Consider the following 25,851-nt stretch of genomic DNA (forward strand, 5'->3'; position numbering starts at 1 on the left):
GTTGGGCTGTAGTTTTATAAGGGATGGGTCACAGAAAGGGAATTTACTCATTCACACATTGGGCTTAGAAAGTTTCAGTTTCTCAGTGACCTTGGCGCAGAGACAGGCAACGAGGGCTGTATCTGTTTCTGGTTTTCATGCCAGCCTCTGGCCTTAATGACTTAATTAGCCCAACATTCACGCCAGCTGACATTTCAACTGCTTTTATTGAAGAGCATGAACAACAGCCGAAGACTGGCTGTATGACATATTTTATTGAGATGTAATCTGCAAGTGAACCATCGACCCCCCAGGACTGTGATTGCCCACCCTTGCCCTAGCTCCTGACAGACAGACAGACAGACAGACAGACAGGCAGGGACCATATTGTAACTTCTTAACAGATACATCTGCAGTTTACCACAGAATGTGTAACTCCTGTTCCGAAGATTACCATAGAATACATACACGTAGAATACAGTGGCTGTGCGCAGGTTCTGACACAGGCCCGGTGGGTGTTGGTAAAATGGTTTTCTCCGACAGGGGAAGAGGCAGACGTGGTACAACAGCACCCTGGCCTCGCGGCGAAAGAGGCTGACGGCTCATTTCGAGGACCTGGAGCAGTGCTACTTCTCCAACAGGATGTCGCGGATCACAGGTGAAGCCAAACTCCGCTGCAGGTCATCCAGCCTGTTTAGACTTTCGACTGATTTTGTCGAAAGTACCGATATTTTGCACAATTTCAAGCCTGTTCTTGAATTTCCCAAGAGTCACTGCTTCTGTAACATGATCTGGAAAGCTATTCCTCACAAGCAACAACTCTACATGCTGTAATTTGGAAGAACATAATTTAAGGAGCACATGGATCCTATAATTAACTCTGTTGTAAGCAGTGCTTTTCTCTGTTAAAGGCCAGGAGTGTAGAAACATAACATACGTACAGCTATGCTGATATCTGGCAAGGGGATGCACAAATGAGCCTTTTTACCAGGAAACTGGTTCTAGCTGAAGTGTATGGCATGAATATTCAAGCTCAGGGGTCCTGTGAGGTGGCGGTTCCTGTGAGTGCTCCCGTTCTCTTAAATAACCGGCAGGGTTCTTTCCCAGCTCAGCCTAGGGCTTAGCTGGCGACTTTGACTTTGTGAGACAGCGACTGCAGTTGGCCCGGCAACTGCCACCGTCACCTCGACGATTCGTCTGCCTAATTATTTAGCCACCTTTAGAATGTGAAGTTCTGGTCTTCGAGAAACCGCCACAATGCATGGAGATGTTGGCGTGTGACAAAAAATGAAAAAATTTGAACAATTGAAGGGTTACATATTGTAAGTGTCAGAATTAGAGGGAAGATATAGCCTATACTGAAGGATTTAATTGCGTTCATCGTGTTGTTTTTTCCTCTCTCTCAGACGAGGGCAGGACTGTGAACCAGCTGGATGATTTCATGGAGTGCCTCTCAAAGTTCACGCGATACAACTCCGTGCGGCCCCTGGCCACGCTCTCCTACGCCAGCGACCTCTACAACGGCTCCAGTATTGTGTCCAGGTATGTGTTCGCGTATATTTGTGTGTGCGTGTACGCGCGTGTGTGTGTGTGTGTGTGTGCATGTGTGTACGCGTGCGTGCGTCTCACAGTACATTCAGCATGCAGTCAGCAGATTCACTTCCTTCTTCACTGGGCCAGAAGGTGGTAGTCTTGCACAGGAGGACTACCCTCCTCTCCTCCTCGGCTGGTCTTTCCGGAGGATGCGTTGGGAGCAGGGCTCAGCCGTGGCTTCGGAGCAGAGGCTCCGCGGGAAGTCTTATTGCTTTCTGCAGCCGCTCTGAAGTGGCGGGGAAGCTCCGCTCGTTATTTACAGGTCTCTGGCAGTCTCTGGCTTTTTATTTTGAACTTTGGGATGTGGCTCTTCCGTGACGCTCGCGAGAGACAGCCCAAACCACTGGGACGTGTCCTTAATATCCTGCCTTGACACACACTGCAGCACTTTCCAGATTTCTGGAGCTTGCAGTCCTCCCAACCTAAGCTGTTACACGATAGAAAATCTCCCCAGAATTCTTTGGAGGCTGATTAAATTTTGCGAAGCCAGTCCTGTTTGTGTATTTTTTTTTTTTTCCATGGGCGATTTCTGGGTTAGAAGCCACTGGACTGCTACAGGAGGCGATGGAGGTGGATGGCACAGCTCAATAAGTGCAACTGTTTGACAGCCACCCCGCAGTCTCCATTTTAATTATTTCCTTCTTTTTTTGTTTTGGTCCATTCTGTTGTTTGCTTTGTCTCCCGACAGTCTTTCAGTTCATCTCGGTCTTCGTCGTGTTTTTTTTTTTTTTTTTTGAACGCTCTGATATGTTTTGCCTCGGCGCTGGTAATTGCTTCACACTTAGCAGCGCGTCGATTACTATTCATGAGGTTCTTGGGCGAGCTGCATTCTGGGAAAGGAGAGCTGGATGCATATTTTACCGCTCGTGATGAAAAGCCTCAGACCTGAGACAATGTGGCCGGAAAAAAAACAAACAAAAACACTGATTATGTAAATTGAATTTGAAGCTTGATGGAATTTTTAACGCCGTCCTTCATTTCGCGGGGAACAGGGAGGCTTTCCGGCCTCTGCCTCCTCTCTTTTTGGGAGCCCTTCAAGCTGAAGGATTTGGGGCGAGAGAATGTTTCTCCGGAGAGGAACGGGGAGGTGGGGGGGGGGGGGGGGGAGGGAGGGTTAAGCGTGGCTCCGCCCACATCCCTGCGGCTCTGGCCGGACTGGGCACGCTCAAGACAACCAAGGAGTGGAATTAAAAGGGTTGTAAATGAAGAGACCGCGTGGTAAACGGATAAAGACTCCCCCCGGCCTCCCCGAGCCGGCCTGCCGAGGATCCATTATTGTTTGCATTTGTCTTGCTCTCGGCCCGTAGGCGTCGTGGAAACGGAGCAGCGGTCAGAGTTCGGTTTGAGGTACGAGGGCGGTGGATAATGCGATTGATTTTTGTAAACGTAGGGCCCGTCGGGACTTGGGCAGTTTTCAGGCCCGGTCTGAAACAAATTAACCAAGGATTTAAATTAAGGATTTAAATTACACATCGCTAGATGTGTGAGTTTAACATACAGGCCACTTGTACAAACCTGAGGGAATATTTTCGAAGGCAACATCTTGGAAGAAAATTTCTAGAAAAGCTTTGATTTTGTTACAATTTATTATGAAATTCAGATAGATTTGCCGTAGCTCATAGTTCAAGTCACAAAGACGTGCTCGACTTACAAAAAGTTTTTCCTAATATGCATCTTTTTTTAGGTGCTGAAACTTGATAATGAATAATTATCAAAGCAAAACAAGCAGTTTAAAGAAAAAAAAAATCTTATTACTGTGTATCTTGGAAACTTTCTTTTTGTATAAATTTGAACAGCTGCATCGCTTGGATACTGATGCTGCAGCTGGCCAGCCAGGTACCGGGTGTTATCCCTGAATGAAAGCTTGCAGTTTGATGACGTCGGGGCTAATCAGCTGCACGCGCATCGGTCCTGGTTCTGGGGAACGCTGGCGAGTTGCGCACATTAAAGGAACTCCCTGGCTCCTCTCTCCCTTGTTAAATTCCCGTGTGGCAGAGGTGCACGTACAGGCTTCTGCAAAGATGAATGGGCCCTGGAAGTGTGTCACGGGGGGCTTTTTGCACATCCAATTACTCAGTCCTTTCAAACGATAAAGACGCGAAACAGCGTGTAAAATTAAACTGCGTGCATGTCCGTATTTCTGTGGCATTCTTCAAGACGCTGATTTATTTTTTACCCCAAGGAACCAGTCCTAAGTGGAGAGTCTTGGAGAAAAAATTGATGCCCCCCCCTCAAAAACATTATTTTTCCAAGTAGCATACATCAGTGGATATACACAGTTGCCTGAGCCTTATGAGAAATCAGCTTTTTTTTTTTTAAATCGCCACCGCGATGGTCATTATAACCGTGAAGTTCTTTGCAATCGGAATATTTTTATTCTTCCCCCTCTCGCGCTCCCTTGGTCTGCTATAACCTACAACAATGTTATTTCAGGAGGGACACGGCTCCTTTCCCGCAGAAAGGCAGTAATCAGCAGTCCTTGCGGGGGCTGAGAGGTATCGGAGGACAGCGCCCGCCCGGCAAAATATTCATGAATGGGAGTGAGCGTCACACCCGCTCCCATTTGAGCGGTAATGGGAAAAGGCAGTGGAGTGGGAGATGTGCTCTGAAGTCTCAGCGTTTGAACACTCACTCATCCCCGCCCCCCCCCCCCCCGTCCCCCCCGTCCCCCCTCCCCCGATGTTGTCTCCCTTTTTTTTTTGCAGTATTGAATTTGACCGCGACTGTGATTACTTCGCCATCGCCGGCGTCACCAAGAAAATCAAGGTGTTCGAGTACGGGACGGTGATCCAGGACGCGGTGGACATCCATTACCCCGTCAACGAGATGACCTGCAACTCCAAAATAAGGTACGGCCCCGCCCCGCCCCGTTCCGCGCCTGCCCCGGACGCTGGCGAGGGACGGGTTCGTTCACCGCCCGACCCGCGCCAGCAGGTGCCGTGCTCTGTTACCGGCGGACGGGCTGCTCGGACAGTTCGATGGAAGCAATCGGCGATGCCAAAAAAGGAGTTCTGTCCGGTCGTCTTTGTTATTTTCAGTCGGAATTGTTCCCTGTCAGTTTAACCCTTTTGAAGAGTAGGCTTTTTGGAACGTGGTTCAAAATTCTCTCTAAATTCTAAGTCAGCGTTCTAGAACATTACCAGTAGCGATTGTTACAATCAGCGTTAGAATGTTCACTTAGTATTCTAGTCACAAATTTGCGATTGAAAGATTAATGCCCAGTGTGACGCAACCCAGACTCTGATTGAGAGTGCCTACAGTGAGCGTTATCACACACGCCCCATTGTGTGACAACACCAGTAACTCCCCGTTCCGCCTGTACAATCTGGGTCGGCCGAGAACCCTCTTAGCCTTAAGCCAATCAGAGAGCAGCTCGAGGGTCAGCTGATCTTCCAGCGGAAGAAGGGATTGCGTTTTGAATGACACCGTCGAACGGATTGCGGTTAAACGTGAAAGGCAGCCGCACCTCTCAGCCCTCGCCGCTGTTGCCGTTAAATCCGTGGAGTGTGCGGTACGGACCGGGTTTGCTCTAACGGTGTTAAGAGCGGACCGTGAAGACGAGACTGAAAGCTGCTGTACTGTCGCTGAACGTCCCCGTCGAAGACCGCTGCCTATGGCGAGGAAACGTGAAGTTTCCTGAAGAGGAATCTGTGGGTTTTGGCTGAATTTGAGTGTTGAACCTCTGGGGGGTTCGGCTAATCTCCCCAGCTCTCCGCTGAGCAGTGCTCGTGTCTCACAGCACTTCACGCTGCGCCGAGCCGATGATTTCCTCCATGTTTGTTTCCCATGTGTAACGTTTCCTCGAGTGTCTCTCCGTTTCAGGTTTCTGTCGGGAGAAAGCGAATGTAAGGAACAAGCAGAGCTTGTTCAGACGAACACAGTGTACGTTAACAGTTTTTAAAAAATTTTTTATTAATGTTTTTCAATACAGATTCCGTGTGAAATACTGAACGCGCGTATGAGTTTTACATACCTCTAATCACAGCGCTGGTATCACGATTCATACCAGCACGTTCATACACCAGACCTGCCTGTTTGGAGTCTTCTAACCTGTTGTACCAGATAGCAGGCTCGAGTCGTGAGCGTTTATTTATATTCGTTTCGCCCGTGCGGGAACGTTCCCCGCGCCTTCCCTTCCCAGACGCGGGTCTCTGTGACGTTGATGATTGGAGTCGGTGTGAGCACAATTGAGTGCGACGTCCTGAAAAGGCAGGCCTAATATCTGCGGTAATGCCTTCAGCCTGAGGTAGGCCAGGCCCTGTCCTCGCGTTGCAGGGGAGCGGTGTAGAGGTGTAGTGGTCCATTAAGCACAGGGTGCGGCACCCACCTTGTTGTTCTTCGCACGACTCCCAACGGCAACGTTTCGCGTGGAAAAATTTAAAAGGGCGATCCATTTTCGAAAGGGAAATAGGATTTCCTGATCACCCAGACCATTTGAAAAATGAAGCCGTGTCTCAGACATAAATCTTCTGCTATAACTGAAGAATAACTCAATAATGCACCGAAGCAAGCTAATTACTGAGCATAATAATAAGAGATTTGTATTTTCTGATTTTTTTTTATAAAGTGATTTTCGTAAACCAAAGATACTGACGTAATGTGGTATGTACTCTGGCCAAAACTTTTTTTTTTCTGTGAGTTTATAAGTTTTATAACTGACTGCAGGACCTGAAAGATGTTATTTTAGCCCGTAGTGACATGGCTGATAGTCTCTTAATCCTGCTTCTTCCTCACTAATCTCTGTCATTGGCATTTCACAATAAATGCCTGATCTTAGGCTTTTGAAATCCATAGTGCCAAATGACAGGACACCACAGCTGACATTTAAACTGAAAATGGCAATTCTGTTTCTGTTTTCTGTGCTGTATCTAATATGCCAATTTTATATATTTTATATTTTTAAAGAAGGGAAAAAGCTTAAAATGAAATGTGGTAAAACGCAAGACAGAATATTAGCTACGGCAGTGTCATTATTTCTGGAAACCTCGCTTAAATTTCTTCTTTTTCACTCGACGCCCGTTCAGCAGCGTTAGCTCAGTGTCTCAGGTTGCTGCGTCATCGCCGGCTAGCTGCATTCGAGCGCTAGCCACTTACGCGGCTGCGGTTATGAAAACAATTCCCCTGCTCGGTTTGAAATTGGCAGCAGCTCCAGACTCCGAACAGAGAGATTACCCCGGCCTTAAGCCGAGCGTGCTCTGCCGAATCTGGGCAGGAACACCGAAACCGCGGGAGGGCCGGTGTGAGCCGTATCTCCGCCTGGCAGCTGGTAGCCGGCAGGCGCTAACGCAACAGCGACTCCGGGAGCTCTGGCCCGGCTGGAACCGGCCCGGCTTGTCGCGGGACGAGGCCGTTAGCGTTCCGCCCGTGCCTGTTGGCCCGGCGGCGTAGCCAAGGGAACACCCTGTGTGGTCCCGACAAGGAACGAGGGCGTGACCGCGAGCCCGCTGACGTGATTCACAGGGGCCAGTCGATCAAATTTTTTTGCCTCCTTTTCGGATGCTTCCACACAGGCAGCCCTGAACTGGCTGCGGGGGGTTTCTCCTAGTGAGGGAAACGAGAGTGCGTCGCCCACAGACTCCGCCCACGCACCCTCACGCTTATCAAAAAAAAGGCAGCCAATGAGAATGTCCAGGGGCGGGCGGGATGCTTTCTGCACTTGGCTAATGAACTTTATCCCGGCTTTTCTCGTGTGGGAGGACTTGCATTTCATTTTCCGGTTTAATCTTTTTTTTTTTTTTTTTTTTTTTTAATGAATGCGGAATTGCTCAGCTTTTGAATAATTCAATTACAGATCTAAAAATGACAGGAAGTGAAATGGAAGTGAGGTAAGTGAAGTGAAGTAAAAAGGAAAAAGGAGAAAAATAAGAAAATGAGAGAGGCCTCCCATCCCCCTCCCGACCCCCAAGCCATGAAAGTCCAAATATCCATTTGCATTTGGACGCATGTCCTCATGTTAATCTTGTGCAGAAAAAGCCCTAGACTGCTCACCATGACCACGCCCCTGTCCTGAGTAGGCCGCCCTGTGACTCATCGCTGGGCCACAAATGCAGCTGCCTATCCCCCCCCCCCCCACCTCGCTCGGCTGCTCCTGGGTGGCTGCCCACTCGCCAAAACATCCGTCCAGCCTGCGTTTCCCGGAGAAAACGAAAACGGATCGCGGTCTCTGGAATTAGCGTAGATTTCAGTCGCTGTCCTCCGCGCGCGTGTACCGAACACAAAGTGCGCTCGGCGCGGTACTTCAGTGCGAGTCCCTGCCATTACGCTCCTATTACTGAGATGGGGCATTAGCCCGCTGTTTTTCCGCGCGCGGAGCTTTTGATGATTATAGCGGGCTAATACGTCCCCGGCATCACGGGTCAAGGCAACAGCGTGTTCGTGTGCCGTCGTTATGTTTTCTCCTAACACGACATACCGAAATGGCCGTCGTTTTGTGTGGAGTAATTGGTGCGCTAACGTTCGGCTCTTTACCGCATTGTTACATGCATGCTGCCTACCTCGTCGGATTGATAAAATGTTTTCGCTGGTTGCCGATGTACTCTTTTCAACTTCATTGCTTTTCAAACCAGATAAAGACCATGCTGTAAAAAAAAAAAAAAAAGAAGGGTTTGTGAAAAAAATGTTTATGCACAACACCATAGCTGTTAAATTCAACAACCCGTATTTGCATCTTAATAACGAGGCAAACCCATTTTTCAGCCTTTTCACCTCCCTTTATTATTATGGCCTCTGTTGAGTTTTTTTTTCTGCCCGAGTTTGATAAATATGATGCGTTTAGTAGGCAGAGCAGGTCTGGAGCGGGGGCCTTGTTAATGAGATGTAGAACAGTAGCTGTGCGGAGCAGGCCGTTTGAGCTGAGCGTGTGCATCTGTCCCCCCCCAATACCCCCCCCGCCCACCCGCAGCTGCATCAGCTGGAGCAGTTACCACAAGAACCTGCTGGCCAGCAGCGACTACGAGGGCACCGTCATCCTGTGGGACGGCTTCACGGGGCACAGGTCGAAGGTGTACCAGGTAAGGCGCCTCGCCTCTTTGTGTGTCCTCCAAACGCTCCCCAACTGTCACCGGCGGAACCGCTAAGTGTGTCATTCGTCTGGTTTCCTGGGCGACGCTGCCCGCCGAGAGGCCCTCGGCATGGGGTCTCTGCCCGCGGGCTCCTGCGGCTCTGCGTAGGGGATGATATGATGGCGGTAAGCCGGTCGTAATGTCACTTTGCTGGGAGTAAACGTGATGGAGCTCCACCAATCGCTGAGTGCGTTTCGTAACGACGCATCGCCGGAACAATGGAGGTGGTGGCTCCTTGGTGGCTCCCTGTGGTTTTCGGGTTGGAAGTGGGCCTTGTGTCCACCAATCATTGTTGGCGCTGTTCTAGCATTTTCAGTGATGTTTGCTAACCTACAGGAGCACGAGAAACGGTGCTGGAGTGTGGATTTCAACCTGATGGACCCCAAACTCTTGGCCTCTGGCTCCGATGACGCTAAAGGTAGGCCTGCGATGGGAGACGCCTCCATACCAGAAGTGGAAAGTCCAGGCAACAGAAATCACATATGTTTATTTTATCCATGAAAACCTGCTGATTTCACTGATTATTTCTATCTCCTGGCTGAAGAACTGAGCTAATTATCAAATCCAGGTGACTGGATCGGAGTACTGGGGAGGACTTGTACTTTCTGAACCTGGATTTTCCACCTCTTCTCCATACCAACCATAACCAGTTATCAAGACATGCTCCCTGGATGTCAATAGAAAAGTTCATATTTTTACCCTTCTTGCTTCATTGCCCTTGAAATGGTTGGTTTGGTGTCCTGCATGTGAATACTCTTGATGAGACGGTTGTTTTGTTCCTTGGTTGTCTTTCTCAGTGAAGCTATGGTCCACCAACCTGGACAATTCGGTGGCCAGCATTGAGGCCAAGGCCAACGTGTGCTGCGTTAAGTTCAGCCCCACGTCGAGGTACCACCTCGCCTTCGGCTGCGCAGGTAGGCCTCATCCAATCCCTGCAATCTCTGGGTAGAGGTTACTGTTTTGGGGATGGCCCTGAGGAGCTCCACCAATCACAGAGGACTTTGGTAACTGCCAGCAGATCAGTATGGATGGTGATTGGTTCATTTCCACAAACATTCTGGAAGTATGGCAGAACATCACCAGTCACTTTTTGGATTATTCCGTTTGCTGTAATCAATGTACTCCATGATTGGACAACAGAAATATCATTACAATATAAGGTTCCTAATACAGAATATAGAATCTGATTTTAGACCATGATTTAGGCCACTTTACAATCAATCAGTCATGTACCTATCTCAGATTTGAGTTCTAGAAATGTGTTTTTTTTTAAACCATGAGTATTCTTCTGTTAATGCTTTCATTAATCATTTCAATCGGAGTAGCCGTGTGTCACTTTTGACAGGCGACAGACGGGTCATCATTTCTCAGAAACAGGCTGGAGGCGGGGCCAGATCCTCACGTGCCCTTTCTTCCCTGTCGCGCAGATCACTGTGTCCACTACTACGACCTCCGCAACACCAAGCAGCCCATCATGGTGTTCAAGGGGCACCGGAAAGCCGTCTCTTACGCCAAGTTCGTCAACGGCGAGGAGATCGTTTCCGCGTAAGTGTCCGCCTCCCCGGAGAGTGCGCAATGCTGCAGTTCGTCGCCATAGTAGCGGTTATGTGCGGTTTGCTCGCTGCTCGATTTCTGAGGCCTCGCAGCGGAAACCAAAAACGGGGCGTGGCTGTGCCGTACGGGCGTGGCTCAGCAGTATGGGCGTGGCCCAGCCGTACGGGCGTGGCTTAGCAGTATGAGTGTTGCTCAACCGAATGGGCGGGGCTCAGTTGTATGGGTGTGGCTTAGCAGTACGGGCGTGGCTCTGCTGTACGGGCGCGAAATGTGAAATCGGCTCCGTTCTCTCCCCCCGCAGCTCCACGGACAGCCAGCTGAAGCTGTGGAACGTTAACAAGCCCCACTGCCTGCGCTCCTTCAAGGGTCACATCAACGAGAAGAACTTTGTGGGCCTGGCCTCCAACGGGGACTACGTAGCCTGCGGTGAGTGGGTCCTGCTGGGCTTCACCAAACAGTCCCTGAAATGTACTAATGACGCACTTTGTCCTTGTTCTTCTCTATTAGGGTAATGCACAGCCTTCAGACACTAATTGTGGTCGTGCTGAACTAAATGTGCGTCGATGTTGTTGAGTGTGCTTTGGATAATTGCTCGGTGACCACATCATTACGTGTGTAACTTGAAGCAATTGTGCTCTGGAAAATGTACTTTTCATTCTAACTGAGGATTAATGAATAAATGGAATTCATTTCGAAAAATTATTTTTTAAAATATGATGTAATTTGGTATAAAAATGTGTGTTTGAGCTCCTTAAGTGCACTTACATTGCCTAAAAAAAGTCATCCATTTTGGGGTGTGTTGTGGCTTCCAGGTGAAGTGTAAATGTGCTGCAGTGAGAGCTGCAGCTGAGAGAGCTGCATGATGGTGACGCACTGGCGCTGTGTCAGAGCTGGATGACGGTGACGCACTGGCGCTGTGTCAGAGAAGAGTGTGTGTTTAATCCAGCGCGTCAGGGTGTGGGCACGCGGCGTGCTTAGCTACTGATCCTCAGAAAGTGTAGCCTGGGGACAGTGTGTGTGTGTGTGTGTGTCTGTCTGTGTGTTTGCATGTGCGTGTGTGTCTCTGTCTGTCTCCTTGTGTATATGTGTGTGTGTTTGCATGTGCACGTGTGTGTATGTGTGTGTGTGTGTTTGTATATGTGAGTGTGTGTGTGTGTTTGCATGTGCACGTGTTTGTGTGTGTGTGCGAGCGAGTGTGTGTATGTGTGTGTGTGTTTGTATATGTGAGTGTGTGTGGGTGTCTCTGCGTGTGCGTGCATGCGAGTGTGTGAACACACCCTTCTTTTAAATGCTTTTGAGACCGAGGAGCCCAATCCTGAAGCACGGGGGCTTTATCCTTTTTATCCGTTTTTGCCGGATAGTAATGGGTACCGCAGGATGTCTTCTTGGGGGAAAATTACAGTTCTTTTCAGGCCTGGCCTCTCTGTAATGTGATTATGCTCCGGGTGAGACCTATTTGACTGTTTGTCACCGAGGACATTTATTGATTCTTCTGCTTTGTGTAAGACCCTTATAAAAATCCCCATTACCAGTCGTGTCGCTGGGCTTTTTTTTTTTTACTGAAGCAGCTCACGGTAAAAACCTTATCCACCACCTGGGAATCGTTTCTGCGCCCAGGTTGCCAGCCGACTCTCTCAATCACACGGCACCGACACTAATGGCAATAATGTTGGAGATTGCCACTTAATTTAATAACTCACTTTACAGCTGCTTACAGATGAGGAGGTAAAAAAAGAGCAAGTGTGTGGAATAATAGAAAGTTGTTCGATTTCAATATAGACCATTTGGCTGGTAAATATTTGTGATTCCACTGAAGCTTTGCACTCGTCCCTTATCACGAGTTCTTTAACTCACATTCTTAGGTTACAGTACGAGAAAAAAACTCATTCCACGCACTTTTTTTTTGGCACGTTAGGGCTTTTATTTTGAAATGTTAACACCCATTATAACCCCCCTCCAGTCATGTAATGTCGGTGCCTGTCTCTCCGGCAGGTGCTGCAGGGGACATTATGGAATGCCGAGGTGTGAAAATGAAAACATGCTGGAGGTGTACTGTGTTCAAATGAGGGAATTGTGAGGTTAGGAGAGGGACTCCAGGACTGTTTGTTCAGGAGGCACCTTGACTGCTAGCGCCCGCGTTAGCAGCTAACACACCTCAGCACGCACAAAGAAACCTCTCTGTGACATTCTTAGTGAAATGAGTAAAGTATGAAAATGTGTGTGCATTAACCGATCATTGTTTGTGTGCGTGTGTATGCATGTGTGCGTGCCTGCGTGTGTGTGTGTGTTTGTGTGTATGCGTGTGTGTGTGTGTGTGTGTGTGCGTGTGTGTGTGTGTGTGAGAGAGAGAGAATCAGAAGAGGAACTGCACCGCGTGACGTTTCTGTCTGCGCTGTTTGAGAGGCGCGGCGCGTTATCTTCCAGTTTGACTGAAAGCGTCTCAAACTGTGTCACACATCAATTGCGTCTTATCAGAAAGAGATTAAAGGAAAAAGAAAAATTGAGGATTTTTGAGCTGTGAAGACGCTCCTTTTTTTTGGGTTTTAGTCACCGAGCTGCAGCACACTCCAGTGTGTTCTGGACCCTGTATTTTTGACCGTTTTTGGTTTGTAGGAACAGGTGTCAGTTAAACTCAACGTCGCACTGTCCTTAAAAGGATGCCATCCCTTGTGTTGTTCTTAGATGGTGCGCAGATGGTCGTGTTGAGTGTGGATAGTGTGCACTGTATGGACCTCGGTCATATTGAGCAGGGCGGTCTGAAGATAGCGGGCGTGTTTTATAGTGTGTGCTGCGTAGACCACGTTCATGTGGCGTGCATGTACTGCACACAGCGATCATGTTTTGAGTGCGTGCTGCCCAGAGAGTGGCCATGTTCTGCGTGTGTGTTCTGTGTGTCCCGATGACCACGATGTGCGCTTTTGTACGTCGCTTTGGATAAAAGCGTCCGCTAAATAAACGTAATGTGAGGTCATTGTTTTGTGTCCGTGCTGCCCAGAGAGCAGTCCTGCTCTGGATGAGCGGTCGTCATGGTAGAGCTGAGGAGAACTGCCCGGTTACCGACCGGCCCCTGGACGGAAACTGGACCGAGGTCCGCAGCGGCCGTTAAATTACACCGTAATTAACCCGCCATTGATCTTCCGACGCGGGCCGGTCCCCGACCGATCGGCCCGGGTTTTAATGGGAGTGAGTCATTATTAAAATGAGCGGACGGCTGCCGAGATGCATCCGTTTCCCTCTGAAAGCTTCCCTCTGGGCTTGAAGTGCTTGACACAGCGTTTAGGTTCGCTTTGAGCCATCCTTAATTGCTGAGGACTACATTCCGCTGGAGGAGTCCCCCATGTACGACTTCTGTAGAGGGGACTGCCACCACCACCACCCACACACTAAAGTTAACTTTAGAAGCCCCCTTTTAATTGCTGGAGGACTACATTTCCCAGCTAGGAGAGGAACGGTCACGCCCCCAATGTACACACATTCATGTAGAGGAGTGTACATGCATACACACACACACACACACACACACACACACTAAATAAGAGTTAACTTTAGAGAGCCATCCCCTTTTAATTGCTGGAGGACTACATTTCCCAGCTAAGAGAGGAACGGTCACACCCACCATTCACACATATTCATGTTGAGGAGCGTACACACACACACACACACGGACACAAATTAAAATGCACATGCACCCTCAGCATTTACTCATTTGTGAAGTACAATATACTAGAAGACCAGCGCGCTTGGCGGTTCTCAGAGGTCATTTTTATCCAGCCGTAAATGACGTGCGTCGCCTAATGAAGTCGGGCGTCTGTTTGCGCTTGATTTCGGTGCCGCTGTCGCTGTGCGGTGGAGCGGAGTGCTCACGCCGTGCTCTCGGTCTCTAATCACGAGGCTCGGGCCTCTTCAGCAGCGGCCCCGGTTCAGCCAATCGTCAGCCTGCCCTGGTTTAAACGGATAGCATGCGCACGCTAGCTCCGGCGGCGGCTAGGTCATTTCACCTCGCCGTACTGTGATATCGATATTACCAGAAGCATTTGTGAAATGAGGTTGTGGGGTGGTTTTTTTTTTTTGTGTGTGTGGCTGAAATCGTCGAGCGCAGCTGTGCTAGCAGCTGGCTGCGGGTGGAGCGATGCGCAGCAGGCCTCTCTGACTGCCGCCGTTGATCCGGGGTCATTTGTGCTTTTGCCCGCAGAATGCCAGCGTGGCCCACATTTATTGGAATTAGAAAAGTCATTGTGTGTGTGTGTGTGTGTGTGCGTGTGTGCGGGTGGGGTTTGGTTGTATGTGTGTGGGTGGCTGTTAGAGGTGGGGTGGTCCAGGAGGGGTTTCGTTGTATATGTATGCGTGTGTTAGTGTTGTGTTGTGTTGTGTGCGAGTTTGGTGTTGTGTGAATTTGTGTGTGCAGGAGGGGTTAGGGTGTATGTGTGTGGGTGTCTGTTGGGGGTGGAGGGGGCAGGAGGGGTTTGGGTGTATGTGTGTGTTGGTGTGTGCATGTGTGTGTATGTGTGCAGGAGGGGTCAGGGTGTATGTGTGTGGGTGGCTGTTGGGGGTGGAGGGGGGCAGGAGGGGTTTGGGTATATGTGTGTGTTGGTGTGTGCATGTGTGTGTATGTGTGCAGGAGGGGTTTGGGTGTATGTGTGTGTATGTGTGCAGGAGGGGTTTGGGTGTATGTGTGTGTATGTGTGCAGGAGGGGTTAGGGTGTGTGTGTGTGGGTGGCTGTTGGGGGTGGAGGGGGGCAGGAGGGGTTTGGGTGTATGCGTGTGTGTGTGGGTGGCTGTTGCAGGTGGGGTGGTGAATCTACGTAATATTTTACATCACAAATCTGAAGTCTTAATTGTCATCACCCACACGGAGTACACTGCAGTATGTGAAAGTTTGATTTAATTACCCACCCGACCTCTTAAATTACTCTGCACTTAAAAATGATTGTTTAAAAAAAAAAACTATGAGCTAAATTATTACATTCACTTCTGACAAGGATATTAAAAGCAGTCATGTAAACAAGGGATGCAGCTTCCTTGCAGAACCATAAAAGCCTTTTTATACAAGCCTCCCCCCCCCCCCATTGTAGAGGGGCAAAAGTAATTGGACTGTCGTTTCTTGGCCAGCTATGTGCCTTTGCATCATTAGTTCATGCGCAAGAAAGCTAACAAAAGTTGGCTGCTGTGCCCGTCTGGCAGGGCTGGGCGTCATCAGGGAGGATGCCCAGCGTCTGGTGCTGCCTGTGACTTCAGACAATCATCAAATGCGAAGGATTTTGCAACCGAGTACTAAATATTTAAGATAATGTTCATTTGTCCAATTACTTTTGGTCCCCTAAAAATGGTCCCTTAAAATATAAAAAGGACTGCAATTCCTACATGCATCTCTGGATGTGGATGTACAAATAGCCTTAGATTAAAGCTGAGTCAGCACTTTAATTCCATTGTTTCGTTTCTAATCCAGTATGCAGGAGTACAGAGGCAAAACAAGAGAAAATTGTGTCGCTGTCCAAATACTTATGGACTGCGCTGTGCATGCGCACGTGCACACACACACACACACACACACACACACACACACACAGACGGACACACACACACGCACACACACACTGCAAGGGCGCTGAAGGTTTTCCGTTAAAAGTATTGAAATGACAGTGAAATTAATAGCGCAATTCTAAAAGTGCACGGAGATGAAAAGCGATGCCTTAATTTCCCCGGTGGGCCGTGCATTTTTAAGCAACATTAACGGCGCTCTAACAAGGCCTCACAATTTGCATGAAATGTCGCCGCTGACGGGAAGAAATGAATCTCGGGGATAAATAATTTGTGGCGCGTTCGTGTTTAAAAGGCCAGATTTTCGGGCCGGTTCTCTTACCGCCAGGGCCGTGTGTCGCGATAGAGACTCGGGACCCTCTGTCACGGGGGGCGTTGTTGACGGTCGGCCGCGGGGAGCCGTGGGCGTTCGGGGGGGGGGGGGGGGAATTTGGCTTCTGGCTCCAGCGGAGGGCAGTGCTAGCTCCCTGACCTCAGCGGTGCCTCCGTCCAATCAGAAACCTCCCGACGCTTACCTGTGCCCCTGTAGGACCCGGCTCTGTCGGAGTCTCTCCAGGGCCGCGCATCTGCATACGCTCATATATCAGCGCTCTTCTACGCTCCCCAAGGTGAATACATGAATAATCAACTCATTTCCCCCCCCCTCACCCCCATCCAAGCCCTGTATAAAACCACATTTCTTTCTATAAATAATGACTCTCTGATAAAAGATCTGTATTCACTCCCACCTTTCCAGGCAGAGGTGCGAGCCGGTACCGATGTATTCTGTTATTTTGCGCTGGCTAATTACGCTCCCCTTCGTGAATATTAATGAGGGAAGCCACGAGAGCTTTCCCTCGCTTTATTTTACGAGCCATCCGAATGCCGATCCAGGTAATGGAACCGCGTTGGAAATTGCGTTGAAAATTTTGCCTGGTTGAATATTCAGCCGTCACGGTCGACTAATCCTGTAATCAAATATTTGTCCTCGTCGTTAAAACTCCAGTGAAGCGAGGTGGTGCGACTGATACCCGCAATCTGGCTGCTCAAGTGGGACACTGTGCCGTAGGAGGCTTTCGCGATAAGTCGTCGAGCTGAGGTCCTGACTGAGTGAGATCATTAAAGGTCCCGTGGCACTTATCAAAAAGAATAAGGGGGGGCGGGTCATGTACCCTGCACTAATTCACGACCTGGCTTTCACAGTCTGGAGTCTCTCCCTCTCGACTTTGGATGCGTATGGCAGCTGCATGTCACTCAGGTGGAGGCTGCACATAGGTACAGATAATTTATCACCATCGTCAAGTACACAAAGCATAAAATGAGCTTATGATAGCATCTTTTATGATTAAATGCCTCTGCGGTTTTAAAGGTAACCTGGTTGAATCATATATCGTTTAAAAGCTTGTTTCCTGGAGCGCACTGCTAGAATGACCATATGTGGCATTTTCCTTTGCTGTCACTGTGAGGATGGATGAAAGACAAGCAGAACTCTTCCAATTCATTGGCTACTAGTGTTTAAAGGTCCCTTTAACAGCCATTTTCTCAAAACTGTATATAGGGCCCATAGGGTATTCAATGTATCTCAACTTTAACAATAGATACAGCTACATAATTTTACATACTGCTTCTTAAGTGTTATAGCTAGTGTCAGAGGCTTTTTTTTGATATGTTTTGTCATTTTCATTTTATGTGGCATTTTATCTGTAAATAAGTGCTTTGAAGGCACAACAATTACATTGCCAATGAATATTAGGTTAGAAAATACAACATTTGCCCAATTTAACATGAATTCCGGTATAAAGCACACCCACGTTCGGTCTTCTATCCGAATACAGTTACACAGACAGATAATTTTGTTGGTTGAACAGATACAGATACGGATAATGACGTCTCTGCACAGCCCTACTGTGTATGTGCTAAGTACTTGGAAGTGCAGAAATCCACTATCTTTGTTATTGAGCACAAATCCTGCCACGGCTGTGCACAGAGGATTTGACAGTGCTTGGGTTTCTGGAAATTTCTGTGACTTTTTATAGTTTGTGAATGCCCTTCTCTTCCATATCTGAACAGTGTCCTTTGCACCTGAGATTTGATGGGTTATGAATCGAGTGACATTTTGCCTTACTGCTGAAGTCCAAAGGTTATCCATTTAAAAACGATGTCCTTCAAAACACGTCCTTGAATCTTACATTAACGATACGTCCATTGTTCTTATAGCCGGGACTAGCTGAAATTATTACGAATCCTCCCCACTCCCCAGGGTCAAGGTCAACTTTTGAATTGAATGCAGTAGTTTATTTCCTATTATTTTTTTAGCACCTGCTGTTTCATTTATAGCTCTGTCCAGTGGCGGACGGAGGCGCCGTATCTCTCCTCAACAGAAAGCAGGGTCCTTTTTTAGGAGCCACAGCGTTGGGGTGCCATGAAGTAGCCGTTCCCAGCCAGTCGGTGCGGTCCCCCCCCCTCCCCGCCCCCCCAGGGAATGCTTGTGTGGAATCCCGCTCCAAAGAAAGCGTCTAGGTCGAAGTAAATAAATAAACAAACAGAGATAAGTAAACGAATAAATAAATGATGAAGCGGGACGAACGAGCACGCGTGGCCGTTAAGCGGAAGCGCCGGCGCCGGCTCCGTTCGCCGACGGCCCGGTGGAGAACAGGAGCTCCTCGGCGGGGAGAAAAATGGCGGAGATTACGAGGGGGGGGAGATTTATGGCGTCTGGGGCGCGAGGCCTCACGGCGGCAGGCTCTGAGGCGTTCGCGGGTGGGGGGGGGCATCCATCTCGCGAGCGACCCTGGGACGTGGGGGTGGGGGTGGGGAATGGAAACGAATGGGCTGAGGGAAACGCGGCGCCGCCATCAGTTAGGTGCGTTTTGGGGCGGCTGGGCGTTGTTTACAATACGGCCTGTCCTGTTTCACATCCGAACTGTCATATTCAGACCGTGTGCCCTGACATACGGCAGTTATCTATCTAGCCTTTCCTCCGTCCTGTATTTAAACACTTACTTTTTGAAAACCTCCGTTGGGAGGGAGCGTTCGGGTCCTCCAGCTGAACAGCGGGCACAACTGTGACACGTAAACAGAGACGCACAAACAGAAAGAAGTGCACAAAACACGATTTTCTGCCTGTCCAGTTGAAAAGAAAGTTCTTTTATGGTAACATTGTGCATAGTTCTGATCTGATATTCATACGTTATGAACACCCACTTGCACGTTTATATTTATCCAATTAGTCACGTTTTAGCACAAGCGTAACACAAAACCAGGCATGAATGTTTTCAGACCCTGAGATGTTTAGTTTTGTCATAATCACAAGCACATGTCTGTATGAGAGGTAGAGCATTTGAAAGAGTGCAATTTACTTTGATTTGGAGCACAACGACTTGTCGTTGCGTCAGCAAACTTGCGTCTGAAATGATATTTGCTGTCGCTAAGCACGCTGAGCGGCTTCGCGCTCGCCGTCGCTAACCGCCTCCCTTCCTGTCGTCCCCAGGAAGCGAAAACAACTCCCTGTACCTGTACTACAAGGGCCTGTCCAAGACGCTGCTGACGTTCAAGTTCGACACTGTGAAAAGCGTGCTGGACAAGGACAAGAAGGAGGACGACACCAACGAGTTCGTCAGCGCCGTGTGCTGGAGGGCACTGCCGGACGGGGTAAGAGCGCCCGCCCGCCCGCGCACCTGCCCGAACTTACCCCACCCGCCCGCGGCTACCTCACCCAGGGTCTTTCAGAATAAGAGTTTTAGACTTTTGTGTGAATGCTACCTCCTCCTGTGCCGTTTCTGTGGTAACCGACACTTCCGGTTGACGTTCTCGTCAAAAACGTTCAATGTCTTCGAAGTGCTGAAATGTGTCAGTCTTGTCAATTAACTTAAGGTGTGTTGCTCTTTTAATCATTTAATGACATTTTTTTTTTGTTCCGCGCCCTTTGGACTGCGCGTGCCGCTCAGCTGAAGCCGCGTCGGACAGCGTCGGATAAACGTCGCTTTTGAAAAATCGCGTGAAAAGCCGGCTTCTGCTCGAGAGCTTGCGGTTCGGCTCGCTGCGGGGGGAAGGATTAACCGCTCGCACGCGGCCTTTCGGATAATTACATCTTCACACGCGCCGGAAAGCCGAAAGCCGCGGCCCGGCCTGGATCTGCGGGGAGCGAAGGGAGGGCAGACATTTTGGCGCACTCAAGTGTCCTCACAGGCGCAGTAGTTTCTCTGACTTTCGCCCTTCAGCCGGGTAGCAATTCGGGATCTCATTATTTGGGGCCCATTATGAATTATGCAGTAAATCATCACTCGTTTTCTGTAGCGTGGATCTTTTTTTTTTTTTTCCCAGTGCCCTGATCAGATATTAATATATGCAGTTGTCTTTGAAACTTGCTGTCTACGGTGTATGAATTTTCACCCTCGTACTGTTCAGGAGTACAAAATTCTAATCCCGTGCTCATTTGTATTCTGATAACAGACGTGGATGGGTCGGGCATTGCTGCACCCCCGTATGCTTTTTGGAAGAGTCTGTTACATCTGGGGCTACGCTTAAGGGGCCTGGGATTTCTTACTAAAGTCATAAAAGAAAACCCACCCAGGTTGGAATGAAGGATTTCTCGACTTCTCCGTGCGCATCGAGCTCGACTCGGGCCTGCCCCGCTATCTCGGACCGCTCCCCGCTCCTCCTGACCGGACTGCCGAGCGCCCGGCGAAGTCGTTTCGCCGCCGAAGCGTTTGATTTCTCGCCTGCGAAACGGCGCGGCGTTTTTGAGGACGGGAGAGTAATCACAGTCCCGCTCGCGCGGGAGCGCGGCCGTTTGTCATTCGTCGCGAAACGGGGGCGGGCAAAACGGCTTCCCGGTTGCGGCGGCAGAAGTTGCAGCGCCGCGCGGGGCGTAAAATCACTCAGTTTTATGATGCGCCGGAAACTTTTCGTTGTGTCAGCAACTTTTGCGCGAGGACACAAAATGCAACCTTAGAGTTGAGTTCCAAATTTGCCCTGAAAGTCTCGCCAAACTATGTGTTGGTCCATTCAGGCCAATGAGGCGCTGCTTACTCTGTTTACTCTTCTTTGACAGACAGCAAAGATTGAAAGTTCCGTTTTACATAGACGATACAATATTCATAGCTTGTGTATGCTATTCATAGCATGCACTTACCAGACGCTGCCTGTATGGACTCGGGGAATGTAGGTACCCTTCCTTTGTCTTGGTTTGGTGTTGTGTACGGTTAGCGCTGCTATTGTCATTTAGCCGATTCCCTCGTTCAGGGTGACTCGGTCTTAAGTGAAGTCAGTAAACGGTAGAGGGGGCCAGTGAACAGCTGATGATAAACGCTGGCAGAGCAGCGCTTGAATCGGGAAGAGGCCGTGCATAAATATTAGATCCCATGGTAGGCTGGCGCATGTACCCCCCACGTGCAGGTCATTTGCATATAGCATAATCGTCCCATCACCCATGTCTGGTGCAGTGCATGCTGGGATACCGCATCGTGGCAGGGCTGCTCTCCGATTGGCCGGGCGAGTCTGGTCCGAGCCCTTTTTTGGCGCCGGTCCTAATGGCTACGGTCTAGAAGCGGCCTAGCCTTGTTTAACGCGGAGGGAAACAGCACATCTGCCTAAATATGGCTGTGGAAACACGGTCGTGCATTTCGGCGCAGTTTCTCGCTCTTCGCCGAGTGATTTAGATTTGTTTTTTTCCCTATGCACCATTCATAAATTATCGTAACGAGGGATGCCACACGCTCCATTGTTTTGGGAAACATCTATGGTATCTCGCGTTGAGGGAGTCGAAGAAACTAATTATGTAGCGTTATTAAAAAACAAGTTTGCAAATCTTTCATGAATTGATCTGTGATTATGCACATCTTTAAAACTAAAAAACAATGATTTCCCTGCTCAGCGTTGGAGCATTATCAGTGTTTTTATCTGACGTTTGAAGATGTTTAAGCGCAAGTCTGCAACAGCCTGTGAATTCAGTCATTTTGATTATTCTGTCTATAGCTAACCTTTCCGAATGTTAAAGTAGGGCTAATTCAGATGAGGCTTAGATATGATTATGTTCATTTTCTACGTGTTTGTTTCTTCTTCTTTCCGTGGTGGAGTGATCCTTGCCATAAACATAGCTGTTCAGAGGAATTTATTCAGAATTTTAATTTAGCTGCTGAAAGGCAGAAGTTTTACTTATTTATTTATTTTAATCTGTGACTGCCAATAAAATGTCTAAAAACAACAGTTCTCTCTCCCCCCCCACCACTAATAATACCCAATATTATATTTCTTATCTGTTAAGCACAACAGCACCTGTGCAAACAAAGGATAGTTGAAACAAAACTTAATTTTTCTTTAACCCTGAAAGAAGTGCACATATTTAAAGAGGTGCTGTTGCCTACCATTTCATTAGTTCATATACAATTCGGTTTGCTTAATTAGGTGGTTTAATCACATTTTCCAGCTGATTTGCCTGAGATTCTTAATTAACTGGCACATGCAGTAGATGATAAAATATCATAACACTTGTATTCAGATTATAAATAAAACTTGAAGGCTCCATCGCGATGTGGTGGAAGATAACGGTTTTCATACGCAGATAGGGCAGTAGATCTGCAGGCAGTGATTATTTTGCGTTTCGGTGAATTCCAGTACGGCTTGAAACATTTTTTTTCGTGCGATTAAATCATTCATTTGAATCGGCAACATAGATGGAAAAATTGCAGATAAGAGATGCCCATCTCAAAATAATACAGATTACTCTACATTACCGAGAGCCAGTCCATTACCTTTGCATTTGACTTGGGGGAGAGCAGTTTTTACCTTGTGTGTGTTCAGAGGCAGAGATGTGTTGTCACTGTGAGTACTTTTCTCCCTCTGAGTACAGCAGAACTGAGAAACAGAAAAATAAAAAATAAAAGTTTCCTAGCCCCGCGATGGCATTCGTAGCACACGTTGACGTATAGCCCGTCGTGCTTCACACTCGTTATATCCCATGGGCACGGCAGTTATTTCCCATGTTTGCGCGCGGCGTTTAGAAAAAATGTATCCGAAGAGCGGAGATTATTTATCTGTTTTCTTGGCCGCGGCTATGCGATGTGCTATAGCGCCGTTGGATATTTCGCCGAAATGAAGCATTGTGTTTTGGTCGAGGTGAGAATAAAGAATAATAAAAAATAAAAAAATCAAGAGGCACAACTGCTGAGGTTGAAAGGGGACAGTGTTTGCTGTATAGATGGAGTTGGCCCCTGTGCCGTATTGAATGCAGCCTATAGAAACTGTACACTCATGCATCATCTCGATTTAGGCATGCCTGGTCCTTGTGGTAAATTAGCTAGCCCTCACCCCGTTTGCCGTTTACTCGTTTATCGGCTAATCGATACGACCACTTCAGCCAGCGTTTTTGAAGGGGAAGCAGTCGACCTGCCTCATAACCTGCGCATTTATTCAGACCTAGGTGGGTAGGGGCGGCATAGCTCAGGAGGTAAGAGCGGTTGTCTGGCAGTCGGAGGGTTGCCGGTTCGATCCCCTGCCCTTGGCGTGTCGAAGTGTCCTTGGGCAAGACACCTAACCCCTAATTCCTCTGGTAAATGAGAGGCATAAATTTTATAGCATTTTGGATAAAAGCGCTATATTAATGCAGTCCATTTACCATTTACCATTTACCATATTTCCTACCGCACCGAAGTCACTCGCGCAGTTCTCAAAGGGTCATCCACTGCTTCGCTATTGAAATGCAGTCGGTACATGGCAGTCGGTACAGTGCTATAGCCGCGGTCTTTGCGTGCAGAGGTCACCAGTTTCAATCCCACTAAAGGGACATTTCACGTGATGTGTGGCAAAAAGGCCATGGAACCTTGTGCATTATTATGTGTGTGTTTATACGTGTAGCTAGATGCTAATTACCTGCTCAGTGGAACCACTGTTTCTACTTTGCGCCATTCTTTGCTACCGGCAGATATATTAATGACGATGGGCATTGATGTTGTTTTTCCAACGGGAAATATATGTATGCTTTGTTTTGGGGGGAAAAACAACAACATAAGCCTTGAATGCTTAAACATACTGTAGCTTTCTGACACACGAGTATATGTGGGGGAATTATAATTATCCTTATTTATTCAAGCAAGGTTTTCAATTCCAGTGGCGAGATTGCACAAATGAGATGTGTCTAAACGGTGGATTGGAGAAGACATGTTATTAAAGTGAAATGAATCATCGCTACACTTGTCCCGAATGTCTAAAAGTGGCAGGTTTAATCAGGTTCCCAGACGCTCGGACGAAAGGGCACGCCAGCGTCTGCGGAGGCGAAGGCGAAGGGCAGTTTTTTTTCCGGTTTAAGAACAATGTCGTTCAAACGTCGGTTTGAACTTTGAGCGAATCACAGAACCAGGCGCTGGCCCGAGCAGCTCCGCGGCGCCCTGCCCCCCCCCCCTCCGATCCTCCGTCGGAAACGTCGCCGCCGTGGCGACGCGGGCGAGCGCTCCGGCGTGGCCGTCGGTCGGGAGCGGAGACGGGTGATCGCGGGCCTGGAGAACCGCGCGGTTCCGCTGCCTCTCCGTTCCGCCTCGGCTCTCGATCGCCCAATCGCAGTCGTTACTTTCGGACGAAGTCGTCGTCTCTCCCGGCGTTCCCTCTGTAAATCAGTCCTTAATTGAAAAGTAACTCTGAGAACCTGCCAGGACGCCAGGCCGGCGCGATGGGGATGACGGCGTATCCTCCGTACGAAGGAACGCTTGCGCGTCAGTCCCGTGCAATTAGCGTACAGAAATGAATCTGGGGGGGGGGGGGAGGGGGGGAGGCTGCTTCGTTCGTCTGAAGTCCTCCGCCGCGCTCCGGTGTCTTTGATCCAATCAGTCTGTGCGGATGAGGAAGGGGTCCCCCGAGCCCCGTGTTTTCTGCACGTGCGGGTTGTACGCCGTGTTCCGCGATTGCTTTGTGCGCGTGCGTCTGTTAGGGGCGAGAGCCATATGGCCGGGAAATTCACGTCGGGATTCTCGCAGATGTTTGGGGCTGTGCGTGACACACCGCGTTTAAATACGGTCTCTAAACAAAGTAATCACGCTAACGTGATCAAGAAACAAAAGTTTTTTGCAAGTTTTTTTTTGAAACACATTTTTCAGTTTCTCTATATATATTGATAAATCTGTAGCTTGACTAACTTTAACATATTTCTTCATGAATAGGAAACAGCGGGAGAAGGTACATACACATACACACAACAGCGATACATTCCGTTCATTCAGAGCAATGCATTTATTTTGCTTGTTGGTGCCATGAAACCGTTTGCTGTGGAATGTTTTCGGGGCAGTTGTCATGGCGTCACAAATCCCTGCTGTGACTGACAATCCGCCAGTTATCGGTGGCAACAGAAACCACCCCGAGGAGGAAATGATTGGCGGTTTCTCTGCAGCTACGCGTCAATATTTTGACACAATCCCTCACCGTCGGTTGCTTTTCAAAGCGAACAGCGCAGGTTGGCGTGCTATCTGGTTGGAAATCGTACCCGGAGTAGATTTTCAGGAAAGCCTGATGGACGATGTGCGTGATTTGTGTGAGAAGACTTATCTTGGCTGAAGTTGTACCGGCGAGGCCATAAATCTGTCATATCTGCCCACCCGTAGTCGCAGACCTCTTAATCAACTTCAGAGCTGGTTTTTCGATGGAATCTTTGAGCTCTCAGGGCAAGAGGAGGAACCTCCTCTTTGTGTTCGTTTTCATCCTACAAAAGAGCTTGCAATAACTTGTCGACAAGGAGATGGACCCAGAGGAAGTGTTGCGTAATGAGATTTGATTGTGTTTGGCTATAAAATGTCTCGCTGTTTGTTTTCACAGGAGTCCAATGTGCTGATTGCAGCCAACAGCCAAGGCACGATAAAGGTATGTATCTCCGGGTGCGATCTGCAGTATATTAGCTGGTTTAGATGCAGCTTTATTTCATGTCTATTTTCTCCATGTTTTTTTATTTGTTATTATTAGTATTGTTATTTTTAAACCTCTCCAAATTTGGAATGCCCGGTTGTATTAGTAGTACAGTTCCTTTGTGTCCCTGCCCTTCAGAGAGTGTAGATGAGCACGTCTCCTTAAAAAAATGTGTGCTCCTTACCCCGGCCCTGTTTTTCGTTGCTTGGGATGCATATATCAAAAAAAGGAGATCCACGTGACGGTAGGTAAACCGAGAGAA

The 25,851-nt window shown here is 48.5% G+C and overlaps 1 protein-coding gene across 1 annotated transcript in view; it reads left to right on the forward strand.

The window, feature by feature from the left end:
• The window catches only part of cop1 (COP1 E3 ubiquitin ligase), a 43,660-nt gene that overhangs the window by 12,633 nt on the left and 5,176 nt on the right, over positions 1-25,851 (forward strand). Inside the window, exons 10-19 of the mRNA XM_064341663.1 lie at positions 523-637; positions 1,386-1,521; positions 4,278-4,421; positions 8,474-8,582; positions 8,970-9,051; positions 9,431-9,547; positions 10,061-10,178; positions 10,489-10,613; positions 19,195-19,355; positions 25,503-25,547. Coding sequence (XP_064197733.1) covers positions 523-637; positions 1,386-1,521; positions 4,278-4,421; positions 8,474-8,582; positions 8,970-9,051; positions 9,431-9,547; positions 10,061-10,178; positions 10,489-10,613; positions 19,195-19,355; positions 25,503-25,547 — 1,152 coding nt within the window. The remainder of the gene's footprint in view (positions 1-522; positions 638-1,385; positions 1,522-4,277; positions 4,422-8,473; positions 8,583-8,969; positions 9,052-9,430; positions 9,548-10,060; positions 10,179-10,488; positions 10,614-19,194; positions 19,356-25,502; positions 25,548-25,851) is intronic.

Source organism: Anguilla rostrata, chromosome 6 (genome assembly GCF_018555375.3).
Source record: "Anguilla rostrata isolate EN2019 chromosome 6, ASM1855537v3, whole genome shotgun sequence".
Taxonomy (NCBI): domain Eukaryota; kingdom Metazoa; phylum Chordata; class Actinopteri; order Anguilliformes; family Anguillidae; genus Anguilla; species Anguilla rostrata.